Genomic DNA, 14,198 nt, shown 5'->3' with positions numbered 1-14,198 from the left:
TTGAGCACATCTGGGACATCATGTCTCGCTCCATCCACCAACGCCACGTTGCACCACCGACTGTACAGGAGTTGGCGGATGCTTTAGTCCAGGTCTGGGAGGAGATCCCTCAGGAGACCATCCGCCACCTCATCAGGAGCCTGCCCAGGCGTTGTAGGGAGGTCATACAGGCACGTGGAGGCCACACACACTACTGGGCCTCATTTAGACTTGTTTTAAGGACATTACATCAAAGTTGGATCAGCCTGTAGTGTGGTTTTCCACTTTAAAGTTGGAGTGTGACTCCAAATCCAGACCTCCATGGGTTGATATTTGATTTCCATTGATGATTTTGTTGTCAGCACATTCAACTATGTAAAGAAAAAAGTATTTAATAAGAATATTTTATTCATTCAGATCTCAGATGTGTTGTTTTAGTGTTCCCTTTGTTTTTGAGCAGTGTATATTCTCAGTTATGAGAATAGACTTTTGAGGCTGTGTTCTACAAATGTATTCTATTGGCCCGGTGGGCCTTATCAGATGTTTCCTGACTGATCAGGAATTCCTCATCTGATTTGTAATTTCTGCTACAGTATACACTACCGTTCATTTTTGGTCCATTAAAATAACATCAAATTGATCAGAAATACAGCGTAGACATTGTTAATGTTGTAAATGACTATTGTAGCTGGAAACGGACCATTTTTTATATATTTTTTTATATCTACATAGGTGTACAGAGGTCCATTATCAGCAAGTACATTAGTGTCTAGTTTAAGAAACAGACACCTCACAAGTCCTCAACTGGCAGCTTCATTAAATAGTACCCACAAAACACCAGTCTCAACGTAAACAGCGAAGAGGCGACTCTGGGATGCTGGTCTTCTAGCCAGAGCTGCAAAGAAAAAGCCATATCTCAGACTGGCCAATAAAAAGAAAAGATTAAGATGGGCAAAAGAACACAGACACTGGACAGAGGAACTCTGCCTAGAAGACCAGCATCCCGGTGTCGCCTCTTCCCTGTTGACGTTGAGACTGGTGTTTTGCGGGTACTATTTAATGAAGCTGTCAGTTGAGGACTTGTGAGGCGTCTGTTTCTCAAACCGACAATTACAGTATTTAATACATATTTCACTAAATATCTGAAAAGTAGAAAATCAAAGTTGTTTCTTGTTCATTTGTGGGTTTGAATCCTGCGTAGTTGAGTCTTTCTAAACATTTCTCCCCCTGTCCCTGGTCTATCCTGCTTTCCCCCGTGTCCCCTCCCTTCTCTCTAGGCCCACAGTGCCCGGCTGGCAGAGCAGCACTACAGTCTGCAGCTGAAGAGGAAGGTGTGGGCAGGCTGGCATGCCCTCGTCCAGGGGAGGTGGAAACAGAAATCATATGTAATTCTAACACACTGAAATGTGAATTTGTTTTTGTTGGGTGTTCTGTACTAAAATAAGACAATTTACCCAGAGTTTCACATGAGCACAGAACAGTAGCTAGCTACACTAACTGGACAACAGAGACTGAATAAACATGGTCTTATATAAATAGTTGTCACTCGCCATATTGCACAGTTCTGCAGACCTGACAGCTTTTTAAATGGCAAATACACATTTTTGAAGGTTTGTCTGTAAACCAGGTTTTGTGGAGAGGTTAATAACATTGCTTTAGTGCAGCAGTTATTCATCAATCACAGTGAGTGAGCTTGATTGACTAAACATGTAATTGATGGAGGCTGAAAGCCCAGTGAAAGAGAGGAGCTAGAGCAGTGATTGAGCCATAGACATGTAGTAGAGCAGTCCTAGCAGAAACGGAGGGAGGGGGGTATTGGAATGGAAGAGAGGATTTGAATCGGCTAGAGTTATTGGCAGTACCATAGACGTGAAGAGAAAGAATGGAGCTAGAGCAGAACACAGGCCTAGCACAGTGAGGGAGAGATGGTTATTAATGTGAGTGAGAGAAGAGAGGGAATGGAGCATAGACATTGCAGACTGTGGTCAGTTCAGAGTTAGTGATTTGAAACATGCTTCCCTTTAATCTTTCTTCCTCAGTAACAATCTAGCCTCATGTTTTCCACAATGTTACCTTTGAATTTTAATTACGGTACGTTTAACAACGATGATACATTAATTAATCCCTCTCTCTCCTCCCCCACACTCTTTCTCGTCCCTCTCTCCTTCTTTTCCCTCTCCCAGTGAGTAGCACGGGTCAGCGGTGGATGCGGCCCAGGCTGAGATCTAGAGCCTGCGGGCAGAGAGGGAGCGTTATGAGGAGTCCATGAAGAAGGCTTTTATGAGGGGTGCATGTCCTCAACATGGAGGGCCTCGGGATGTTCCACACTGGAAAGGGACACACGGCGCACAACCTATATGGTTAGTAACACACACGGCTCTGTCAAGAAACTTCTGTTCCGGGCCTCCCAGGTGGCGCTGTACTGCAGTGCTAGCTGTGCCACCAGAGACTCTGGGTTCGCGACCAGGCTCTGTCGTAACCGGGAGGTCTGTGGGGCGACACACAATTGGCCTAGCGTCGTCCGGGTTAGGGAGGGTTTGGCCGGTAGGGATAGCCTTGTCTCATCGCGCACCAGCGACTCCTGTGGCGGGCCGGGCGCAGTGCGTGCTAACCAAGGTTGCCAGGTACACGGTGTACCCTCCGAACCATTGGTGCGGCTGGCTTCCGGGTTGGATGCGCGCTGTGTTAAGAAGCAGTGCGGCTTGGTTGGGTTGTGTATCAGAGGACGCATGACTTTCAACCTTCGTCTCTCCCGAGCCCGTACGGGAATTGTAGCGATGAGACAAGATAGTAGCTACTAAAACAATTGGATACCACGAAATTGGGGCGAAAAAGGGAAAAAAACACTTCTGTTCCTGACATTTTCATTCATAGAACAGATTCTTTAAAAAATAAGTGTACCTTTCCCAGTCCATATGATCTGATCAACCTACACATGGTTTATTAGCCTATGTTACAGTAAAACAGACACTAGTTGTCCAATAGAGTGCAGTCTGCTACTATTGACACGTTGACAGTATAGATTTATGTGGAGAGGAGGATGTTTTTCATTCCTCTGGCTCATTCATTCATTGGATGGCGTGATGATGCTAAATCTTTGAATGTGCTGACTGAGTGGTGCTCTTTGTGGAGGTTGTAACCTTGGTCTGGCGTTGACTGATGGGCAAGGACTTTTTCTCATTGTGTTTGTGTGTGGTCATCGTGCGTATGCATGTATATGAGATTGTAGGGTTCAGCTTAAAGTAAAAGAGTATTAGTGTTTCTTGTTGCTGTTTCATTTATCTGTGTAATAATTTAGCTTTGTTGGTTGTTTTAGGGGGAGGGCCTGGAATGTCAGTCATTTGTCTCATTTTACAACTGACAATGTGATTTATGTTGGGTCAGATTTGATCATATTGGGCTTATTTGTTTGTCATCTTTGACCTGTCCAGTTATGAAGCTTACTTCAGGACATAAACCTGTATGACATTATATGACTGATCTTATTGGTCTTCCCTCCACAGATGCTCCGCCCCCTCTGTTCGGGTTCAGCCCACTCCACCTTGACTCCCCTGTACCATCGTGACAGAGACGGTGAGACTCTCACACACCCTAGTTACAGTGCATGCAAGTTTTCACTATTATGGATCAGGTCCCGCCATCATTAAACATATTGTCACATTTCCTGCCGTTGTATCTATTCTTTCTCAAGGCTGAACATTTTCTCATTAACAGTATTTCATATGGGTGTAATTGTCACAACACAATACTGACTCCTCAAACACCCACTATGTGATACATTGGATAGGCCTGTTATATTTACAGTGGATCAGTTTGTCTAATTTCTTCATCTCCTCTATCTATGGGCTTCTACGATCACGCTTAACATCTGCCCACTCACTCACTCTCCCTCAGGTGGGTTCCAGGGCAGAGGTGTTCCACAGCACCCTACCACCAGGGGGCACTGCAAGCTCCCACAGACAGGTTAGTGGCTTTGCAAGCTCCCACAACAGACCGGTTCGTACTAACATTGATCTATGGCACTGGGAGCTTATCGTGGCTATGTCCCGATTCTCTACCCCTCTCCCACTTTGTCATGGATTGGTGTTATCATTGACTAGGAGTTTTTACCATTGCTAAATCCATGATGAGAAGTGTTTGGGAAAAGGGTGTCAGCCACTGTCTCTGGTTACCGTTTTCCTCACCATTTGTCAAACAAAGTGAAAGGTCCCGTATTTATTGACTGTTCCTTAATAATATGTATCAGCTCAATACACTGGTGATCACAGCGAGTCAACAGAAAGCCTCCAAAACCTTGACTGCATGCATCACGGCACGCTTCGTCCGCACTCCCAGCAACCTATGGGTGGAGCGCCAACACCCCGTCACACAGGTACACCATCAGCATCAAACATGTCTATTTTACAATGAATCAAAATCACCAAACAAGTAGATTCATGATCTGTAGAAACCTCACCCTGTCTCCCTTTCTCTCTCCCAGCGGGTCAGGCCACAGCTTCTCCTCCTCCAATCAGCAGGGCCAGAGTTCCTCCAGAACACACTCAGCCTACCACAAGCACTCTATCAAAGTGGTTGAGTAAACACACACAAACAATACCATATCGCATAGGAACATTCCACCCACCTTCTATGCAAATACAGTCTTCCATAGATGACTTAGTCAAGCTGATACACCTGCACGTTTGAATATTCCCAAATATTTTAGACATATGCTACACCTGCACCTGATATTTCTAACACTCCGGAATGGAAAATAGAATGGCGACTGATGGAACCATCTTTCTATTTAAATGATGACCATTTCACTAGTAGTTTTACCCAGGGACGCAAACTGGTGAGGGCCCAAAAAGGTGACACTTCTTTCTCCACCAAAACATGCAAAAAATCCTTGCTGGGGTGAAATGCAGGTTAACTAATTAAACAACAACAAATATGATCTACATAATCAGTCTGTGTAAAATAAAAAGTGGTTCATGTGAACCTGACCCACAACTAAAAAAAAAGTAAAGAAAGCAATCCGATGTTATTTGTTGCCAAGACTTGCCTGCAAATGACACTCAAGTCTTGACAAAATAATACACTAATATTGCAGTTAGCCACGACAGCCTTTATAATAGAATGGTTGTGACCACACACACACACATTTACATATTGCAATTTGGGGGAAAAACAAAGTAGAAATAGAATTACTCTTTAATTACTTGTTTCTCTTATTCTTATGCATATTTTTTGAAACTGCCATTGCAGGTTCGGGGCTCGTAAGTAAGCATTTTACTGCTACACCTGTTGTCTTCGGCGCATGGAACTAATCAAATTTGATTGAAAAACAGGCATTCTATTTTTGCTCTATTATAGTGGCCACTATAGTAGACATCGAGCAAGTACACAAGGCTGTGTACAAAAATGTTCACAGAGTAAAACATGTAATAATCTAAATATATATATAAAGATCAATTGAAAAATAACCACACAAATGCTTTGGAAAAAAATCATCTTGTTGACTCAAGCACACCTATGTCGTTTTCTTTCACCTTTATGAAAGGATGCATTTCTTCATGTCTCCTTCCTCCGTGTCCATTCGTATTTTATCTGTAAAAAAACAAAACACCCATCTGTAATTTGCTGTTATGACTTCAACATAAACGTTATATTTTCCTATGAGGTAAGGGTCATGGACACCCCATACCTGCTATAGTCTTGTTGCCTATAGCAAGCAGGCCCTGGTACAGCTCTTTAGCATGGCTCCTTTGGGCCAGCTCTACCCCATGAAGCCAGATCAACAGCATCCTGTTCCCATGTTCCTGGTAGCTCTGCTGCCCTACACACACACACACATTAAATTAGAATATGTTCTTTACTTACCTGGTAAAATAAGAGTTAAATTACTTAGTGTAGTTAAGGCTTTCCTTGGTAATGTCACCCAAGTGGCTTGTTTTTGGAACAATGTCAAATGAGTAAAGAATCCCTCTTACTTGGTATTGATAAATTAATGAGTTTCAATTGATATTCCTGTGAATGATTTTCCCCTGCGCTACACTGTGAGCCAAAGGTGTTGTGTGTGTGTGTGTGTGTCACCTGTCCACTGCTCCTCGATGGCAGCCACCTGCTGCTCAGTGAAATGCCAGTGCAGCGCCAGCCTCTTCCAGTCACCTGGCTTCAGCAGGCGGTAGGCCAGGTGCCAGGCAGTGCTGCGGGTCTGTTTGCTCTCCGTGCGGTGGTCTAATTTAAACGTCAGCGGAGTCTGGCTGTGAAGGTTCTCATTAAGCTCAGTGTTGGCCTGGAAGGGTAATCACATCTAGTCACCTGAGAAAGGACAAGCTTCACAAACTGAGAGCAGTGAGTGTTCAGCGATAAGCACACATAGTCCCATGCTTATTGAATGCCAGAGCCACTTGCTTTGACTGTCAGGTTGGGTATGGAAGATATGCTGAATCAAATTGACACTGAAATTGATTGTCAAGCATTTCAGGTCCATAAATAATGTTCCCACTGCCAGCGTTAATGGTATTACAGGGATTCATCTGGAGTTGTGACTTTAGGAAATTAATCATCGGTCATTGATTTCCAGCTCCAGTAAATTGATTAGCAGATGACTTCAGCAACATATTAGTCTCTGATTGAATTTACTGCATTTGATCATACAGTACAGCTATATCACTTATAGGGAGGTCTCTCACACAACAGTAGGCTACACATTCTACATTCATTCACAATTCTAGAGGATAAACAAACACACAATGAAGTTTGTTATTTCCATTATGGTCCTCTGTTAACATTACCATCCTCCATGTCAAATATCTCTCTGCCTTGATGATCATGTCAACGATGATGACCTCGTCTGCTCGGGCTGCCACACCCAGTGCTGTCTTACCCTGCTGCTCAAAACGGAAACAGTTGAGTGGGAAGTTGCCGTGAAGAGGAGAGGGGTCAAATGAGCCTATTCATGGTTAGATCATCATTCTCGGTGTCCATGTTTCACCTTGTCTTGGAGGACGAGGTCCATCCCAGCTTTCAGAAGCATCTCAACAATGTCCACTCTGGCCAGCTCTGCAGCGACATGCAGGACAGTCTGGGACCTCTTAGGAGGACAGACAGGAGCTCACGGTATAAGTTTCCCTTAACCACAGATCTAGGGTCAGATTACCAAACCCATTACTTCAACCATTACAATGTCTGTCCTACATAGTGCACTACGTTTGGCAGGACCCGGGACTAGTAATGCACTATGCAGAGAATAGGGTGCCATTTGGGACGCAACTAATTCATTATAACATTGATGTGGACTGAGTATACGTGTTGTACGTACGTGATCAGTGACGTTGATGTTGCAGCCAGCCTCGAGCAGTGTGTGGATGACAGGGATGTGACAGTTCTTCACTGCCAGGTAGAGAGGAGCCTGGAGGTGCTGCCAATGGAGACACAACCAAAATGGACCATTATATAGAAACTCTCTCTGATGTCAGGTCATACTACAGACTGAGTAATTACACAGATAACAGGTTGGCTTTATTCATGGTTGACCAAGACGTAGGACCAGTTCACTATGCTCACTCACCTGGTTTTGTAAGTCCACCTGGGCCGAGTTCTCTATGAGGAGTCTCACCAACGATGTGTGGCCCTTCTCTGAGACAGGGTGTAGAGCACTGCTATGGTCCTAAGAGGGGAGAGGAGAGGTTCCCATTGAATAGAGAGGTCTAGGAGAGGTCTACCTATTAGTAGGTAAAGTACTGAAGTAGAATAAACAGGGTGTGATTTAGTAACTATGCCTGGTGGCGGCCATTTTAGTGAATAGTTGGAGGGTGTGGTTTATGTTTACAGGCCTACCATGGTGACAATGTTTGGGTCACAGCCTGCCTCCAACAGAGCCTGGACGCAGTCCTCATGTGCAGCGCCAGCAGCCAGGTATAGAGCAGTCTCCCCAGCCTGCCACAAATACATCAGTCATTGACCTAAAGCAGCTACTGCAAGGTGTAGCTATTGAGCACACACCATCACACATGCTGGCAATCAAACAGCTCCATTGAAAAGGAAAATGCGCAGCACTCACTCACCATTAAAGATTATTTTTTCAATTTAAGCAGGGTTAAAATATGAACGTTTTGGCCTTCCAGACAGCGTTTACTTTACCGTATTGACTTCATTGCGAGTTTCAAAGCTCTTCAGCAGTAGCTGGACGACATCCAAGTGGCCATTGCTGGCAGCCAAATGCAGAGGTGTGTTCCTATTCTAGCATTTACAGAAAGAGAAAAAGCAGGAGGAAATGAGGAAGGGAGAGAGACAGTGAACAGGAAGAGGAGATGAACAGTCCTACAGCCCCCTGATAGGTGTGGCACACACACACCTGGTCTTCCTCCATGGTGGCCATATTGTATGCCTCCTCCATCAACATCTGCAGCATCTCCACAGAGCCATGCTCTGCTGCCAAAGCAAACGCTCTGTGTCCAGACTGAGAGAGATTGGTGCGGGGGGGTAGGAGATGAAGAAAAGGGTCAGCTTATTGAACTAATTCAGCCCAATCAATATTTGAAATGGATGCAATGGTTACTGATACTGTATGTCTATGTAGTTACCAGGTCCTCTTTGTCCAGCTCTTTCATCATCAGGTCGTAGATGATGAATGTCATTATGTCAGTGTGGTTGTTGATGGCAGCACAGTGCATGATGTTCATTCCCAGCTGAGAAGTGAGAATACAACTCACCATCTCCATACAGTGCCTTCGGAAAGTATTCAGACCCCTTGACTTTTTCCATATTTTGTTACGTTAAATAAATGTAAACAAATCCTCAGCTATCTACACATAATACCCCACAATGACAAAGCGAAAATGGTTCTTAGACATCTTTGAAAATGTATAAAAAATAAACTGTAATACCTTATTTACATACAGTTGAAGTCGGAAGTTTACATACACCTTAGCCAAATACATTTAAACTCTTTTTCCACAATTCCTGACATTTAATCCTAGTAAAAATTCCCTGTCTTAGGTCAGTTAGGATCACTACTTTATTTTAAGAATGTAAAATTTCAGCTTTTATTTCTTTCATCACATTCCCAGTGGGTCAGAAGTATTTGGTAGCAGTGCCTTTAAATTGTTTAACTTGGGTCAAACGTTTCAGGTAGCCTTCCACAAGCTTCCCACAATAATGTGAATTTTGGCCCATTCCTCCTGACAGAGCTGGTGTAACCGAGTCAGGTTTGTAGGCCTCCTTGCTCTCACACGCTTTTTCAATTCTGCCCACAAATGTTCTATAGGATGGGTGATGGCCACTCCAATACCTTGACTTTGTTGTCCTTAAGCCATTTTGCCACAACTTTGGAAGTATGCTTGGGACCCATTTGCAACCAAGCTTTAACTTCCTGACTGATGTCTTGAGATGTTGCTTCAATATATCCACATAATGTTCCTCCTGCAGCAAAGCACCCCCACAACATGATGCTGCCACCCCTGTGCTTCACGGATGGGATGGTGTTCTTCGGCTTGCAAGCCTCCCCCTTTTTCCTCCAAACATAACGATGGCCAAACAGTTCTATTTTTCTTTCATCAGACCAGAGGACATTTCTCCAAAAGTACAATCTTTGTACCCATGTGCAGTTGCAATCCATAGTCTGGCTTTTTAATAGCTGGGTTGAAGCAGTGGCTTCTTCCTTGCTGAGCGGCCTTTCAGGTTGTCGATATAGGACTTGTTTTACTGTGGATATAGATACTTTCGTTTTGCACTTTTTTGTTTGTTTTTGATTTGCACAGCACAGTACGTTCATCTCTAGGAGACAGAACGCGTCTCTTTCCTGAGCGGTATGACGACTGCATGGTCCAATGGTGTTTATACTTGCATACCATTGTTTGTACAGATGAATGTGGTACCTTCAGGTGTTTGGAAATTGCTCCCAAGGATGAACCAGACTTGTGGAGGTCTACAATTATTTTTGAAGTCTTGGCTGATTTATTTTGATTTTCCCATGATGTCAAGCGAAGAGGCACTGGGTTTGAAGGTAGGCCTTGAAATACATCCACAGGTACACCTCCAATTGACCTATCAGAAGCTTCTAAAGCCATGACATCATTTTCTGGAATTTTCCAAGCTGTTTAAAGGCACAGTCAACTTAGTGTATGTAAACGTCTGACCCACTAGAATTGTGATAGTGAAATAATCTGTAAACAATTTTTGGAAAAGTTACTTGTGTCATGCACAAAGTAGATGTCCTAATGACTTGCCAAAACTATAGACATTTGTGGAGTAGTTGAAAAACTAGTTTTAATGACTCCAACCTAAGTGTATGTAAACTTCCGACTTCAACTAAGTATTCAGACTCTTTGCTATGAGATTTGAATTTGAGCTCAGGAACATCTTGTTTCCATTGATCATCCTTGATGTTTCTACAACTTGATTGGAGTCCACCTGTGGTGAATTCAGCCCCTTTACTTTCAGTGCAGCAAACTCTCTCCAGAAGTTCAGTGAGGATCTCTGAATGATCCAATGTTGACCTAAACGACTAATGATGATAAATACAATCCACCTGTGTGTAATCAAGTCTCCATATAAATGCACCTGCACTGTGATAGTCTCAGAGGTCCGTTAAAAGCGCAGAGAGCATCATGAAGAACAAGGAACACACCAGGCAGGTCCGAGATACTGTTGTGAAGAAGTTTAAAGCCGGATTTGGATACAAAAAGATTTCCCAAGCTTTAAACATCCCAAGGAGCACTGTGCAAGCGATAATATTGAAATGGAAGGAGTATCAGACCACTTCAAATCTACCAAGACCTGGCCGTCCCTCTAAACTTTCAGCTCATACAAGGAGAAGACTGATCAGAGATGCAGCCAAGAGGCCCATGATCACTCTGGATGAACTGCAGAGATCTACAGCTGAGGTGGGAGACTCTGTCCATAGGACAACAATCAGTCGTATATTGCACAAATCTGGCCTTTATGGAAGAGTGGCAAGAAGAAAGCCATTTCTTAAAGATATCCATAAAAAGTGTTGTTTAAAGTTTGCCACAAGCCACCTGGGAGACACCAAACATGTGGAAGAAGGTGCTCTGGTCAGATGAAACGAAAATTGGCAACAATGCAAAACGTTATGTTTGGCGTAAAAGCAACACAGCTCATCACCCTGAACACACACCATCCCCACTGTCAAACATGGTGGTGGCAGCATCATGGTTTGGGCCTGCTTTTCTTCAGCAGGGACAGGGAAGATGGTTAAAATTGATGGGAAGATGGATGGAGCCAAATACAGGACCATTCTGGAAGAAAACCTGATGGAGTCTGCAAAAGACCTGAGACTGGGACGGAGATTTGTCTTCCAACAAGACAATGATCCAAAACATAAAGCAAAATCTACAATGCAATGGTTCAAAAATAAACATATCCAGGTGTTAGAATGGCCAAGTCAAAGTCCAGACCTGAATCCAATCGAGAATCTGTGGAAAGAACTGAAAACTGCTGTTCACAAATGCTCTCCATCCAACCTCACTGAGCTCGAGCTGTTTTGCAAGGAGGAATGGGAAAAAATGTCAGTCTCTCGATGTGCAAAACTGATAGAGACATACCCCAAGCGACTTACAGCTGTAATCGCAGCAAAAGGTGGCGCTACAAAGTATTAACTTAAGGGGCTGAATAATTTTGCACGCCCAATTTCAGTTTTTGATTTGTTAAAAAAGTTTGAAATATCCAATAAATGTCGTTCCACATCATGATTGTGTCCCACTTGTTGTTGATTCTTCACAAAAAAATAGAGTTTTATATCTTTGTTTGAAGCCTGAAATGTGGCAAAAGGTCGCAAAGTTCAAGGGGGCCGAATACTTTCGCAAGGCACTGTATATCTTTTTTTATAAATTAGCTAACTTAAATAAACAAAAGTTTTTCTTTGTCATTGTGGGGTATTGTATGTACATACATTTTAGAATAAGGCTGTAGCCTAACAAAATGTGGAAAAAGTCAAAGGGTCTGAATACTTTCCAAAGGCACTGTACATGACAACTTGACATTTTGTATTCTCAAATGGTTATGGAGAAATTGTGTTGATGGTTGATTATTGTAATTGATATCCTAGATGGCTGAGATGTCAGAGAACAGCTTAGGTCTGACCAGCAGATCGAGGAAAGGGATTTCTGAGACATTTTCAAGGCCTTCGTGAATAGGAACAGAGGTTCCCTACCGCATTCTCAACCTTCTGATCAGCACCACCCTGCACAAGCAACTTCAGGATGGGCAGACTCCCAAACCAGGCAGCCAGGTGGATGGCTGTCACTCCATGCTGTGTGAGTATGTATGAAAGAGAGAAATAGTTTAATTTTGACAAACCATGGCCATTCTCTCCTGAGAGTTTGTTGAAGAGGAGAAGCTTTAAAAGACACCATCAGTAACACCGGAAAAGTGTTTTCTTCCTACCTTGTCCTCTTGATTGATGTTTGCTCTGCGCTGGAGAAGGACTTGGACGGCCTCTATGTTTTTTCCAGCAACTGCATAGTGCAGGGCAGTGCGATCATGCTAGGGTCAATGCATGGGACAAGTTATTCTAACAAGTGACACAGAACAGAATACATGGTTCTAATAAAGAAGTAACAGAAATAGTACATGATAGTCTCCTGTAGTCCCACTAACTGCAGTGCGGAGACGATGTTCCTATGGATATGAGGACTGACTCACCAAGTTCTTTGCGTCAACCTTGACTGCCCTTCCCAGAATCTTCATGGTCTGTACATCATTTATCTTTGCTGCTTCAATGTACTCCTTCTCTAGCTCCAGCACTGCAAACACATAAGACTCACCAGGTGCTTCACAATAAGTAATACATCAATATGCATGTTTTTCAGTTATTATGACTAGTATGAGGGTGGAATTGGTAAGGTGTGTGTGTGCGTGTGGCCAATACAAACACAGCTCTTTGCACACTGGATGTTCACATCCAGTCAAACCATTACCCATGGTAACACACCTAAGGTTTTCCAACATGGATTCAACCATAAGGATGATCAGGGATTTGGTCAAGAGCATTATCATTTCTACAGTATATTATCATAACAAATCTTTGCACAGTCATTATAATTAAGAGGATAAGAGGATAAGGATATTCATTGCTTGCATTGGTCTACGAAAGAATATGTTAGCATTGAATTAATATTCACCAATGTTTCTCAACATTTAATACCATAATTACAAGAACTCAATTTCTGATCCTGTTAAAGAGGGCAGAAGTAAGGCTCTGTTGCCTCAGGCTATTATTTTTACTGTTAAATTTGACCTTGGGACAATTCCACTGTGACAGAGTGATGCTGAGACTCAAATTTTTCACTAACATGCATGTCAAACAAACCCTACAACTATATGCAAAGTCTACTTTTAACAATTTCCACTTAAACATTTTCAAAAACACTGTCACTTGAATAACAGTGCAGATGGCACAAACCCCCCCTTTTTTAACGTTCAGTGTTTACTCAAGTTATGTTGAATAAAACGTCTGTTTTTGATTAAAATAAAACAAATCTAAACAGGGCTTAGGTGTTACCCATTTACATGCTCACGGACACACGTTCACACCGGCACACACACACACCTGGTACTCACACACACATACCTGGTACTCACACATACCTGGTACTCACACACACATACCTAGTACTCACACATACCTGGTACTCACACATTTCTTCGTTATTGTAACTGTTGGTCTCCTCTGTCTCCATGTTCTGTATAAAGTCAGTGAATCCCTTGACTGCTTTTTTTGTGTTTTTTGGCATTTTAGGGTTCAGGTTCAGCTCCTTCATCAGCTGTGCCCCCATCCTCTCCTTCAAGGACATTCTCTCCATGGTGAATATCTGGTGACTTCTCCCTGTATCCTGGGCTGGATCCCAGTATGTCTCTGTTTAATACTTCTATTTCGAAACAACCATGTAGCATTACTGAATGAATGCAGAAAGTCTGGTCAGGAACTGGATCTTTTTACTGAAGCAGAGTTTCTTACTGCATAAGGAATACAAAGTGGTGTGGAAATGGAGCAGTGTATGTACATTACCAGGGCTGGAAGGCTGACCTCTGTTTACTCTGGAAGCCCACACCCTTCACAGAATCGCTTCTGGTCAAAGTGAGTGCATAAGAATACCTGCACTGCTTTATCTACACTCTAAGCCTGGAGTAGTGAGCTGTATGAGTGCAGATTTATGACTGACTCTAGTCATTCATGTGTATTTGACTATTGAGCTCCTATATGTACAGTA

At 43.0% G+C, this 14,198-nt stretch overlaps 1 protein-coding gene across 1 annotated transcript; it reads right to left on the bottom strand.

Annotated features, from left to right (window-relative positions):
* Window positions 1-5,065: 5,065 nt before the first annotated feature.
* LOC115140168 (ankyrin repeat and death domain-containing protein 1A-like) lies at window positions 5,066-14,173 on the bottom strand. Its single transcript, XM_029678343.2, has 16 exons — window positions 13,997-14,173; window positions 13,625-13,825; window positions 12,631-12,731; window positions 12,373-12,471; window positions 12,140-12,238; window positions 8,550-8,654; window positions 8,321-8,425; window positions 8,107-8,205; window positions 7,804-7,902; window positions 7,535-7,633; window positions 7,286-7,384; window positions 6,959-7,057; window positions 6,759-6,854; window positions 6,055-6,256; window positions 5,666-5,797; window positions 5,066-5,568 (listed from the first exon to the last, which is right to left on the bottom strand). The coding sequence occupies exons 2-16, from the start codon at window positions 13,788-13,790 to the stop codon at window positions 5,513-5,515; spliced, it is 1,656 nt and encodes a 551-aa protein (XP_029534203.1). The 5' UTR covers window positions 13,791-13,825; window positions 13,997-14,173; the 3' UTR covers window positions 5,066-5,512.
* Between the last annotated feature and the right edge of the window lie 25 nt (window positions 14,174-14,198).

This window comes from Oncorhynchus nerka, linkage group LG13 (assembly GCF_034236695.1).
Source record: "Oncorhynchus nerka isolate Pitt River linkage group LG13, Oner_Uvic_2.0, whole genome shotgun sequence".
In the NCBI taxonomy this organism is placed as follows: Eukaryota; Metazoa; Chordata; class Actinopteri; order Salmoniformes; family Salmonidae; genus Oncorhynchus; species Oncorhynchus nerka.
This window is presented reverse-complemented; position numbering and strand designations above follow the sequence as displayed.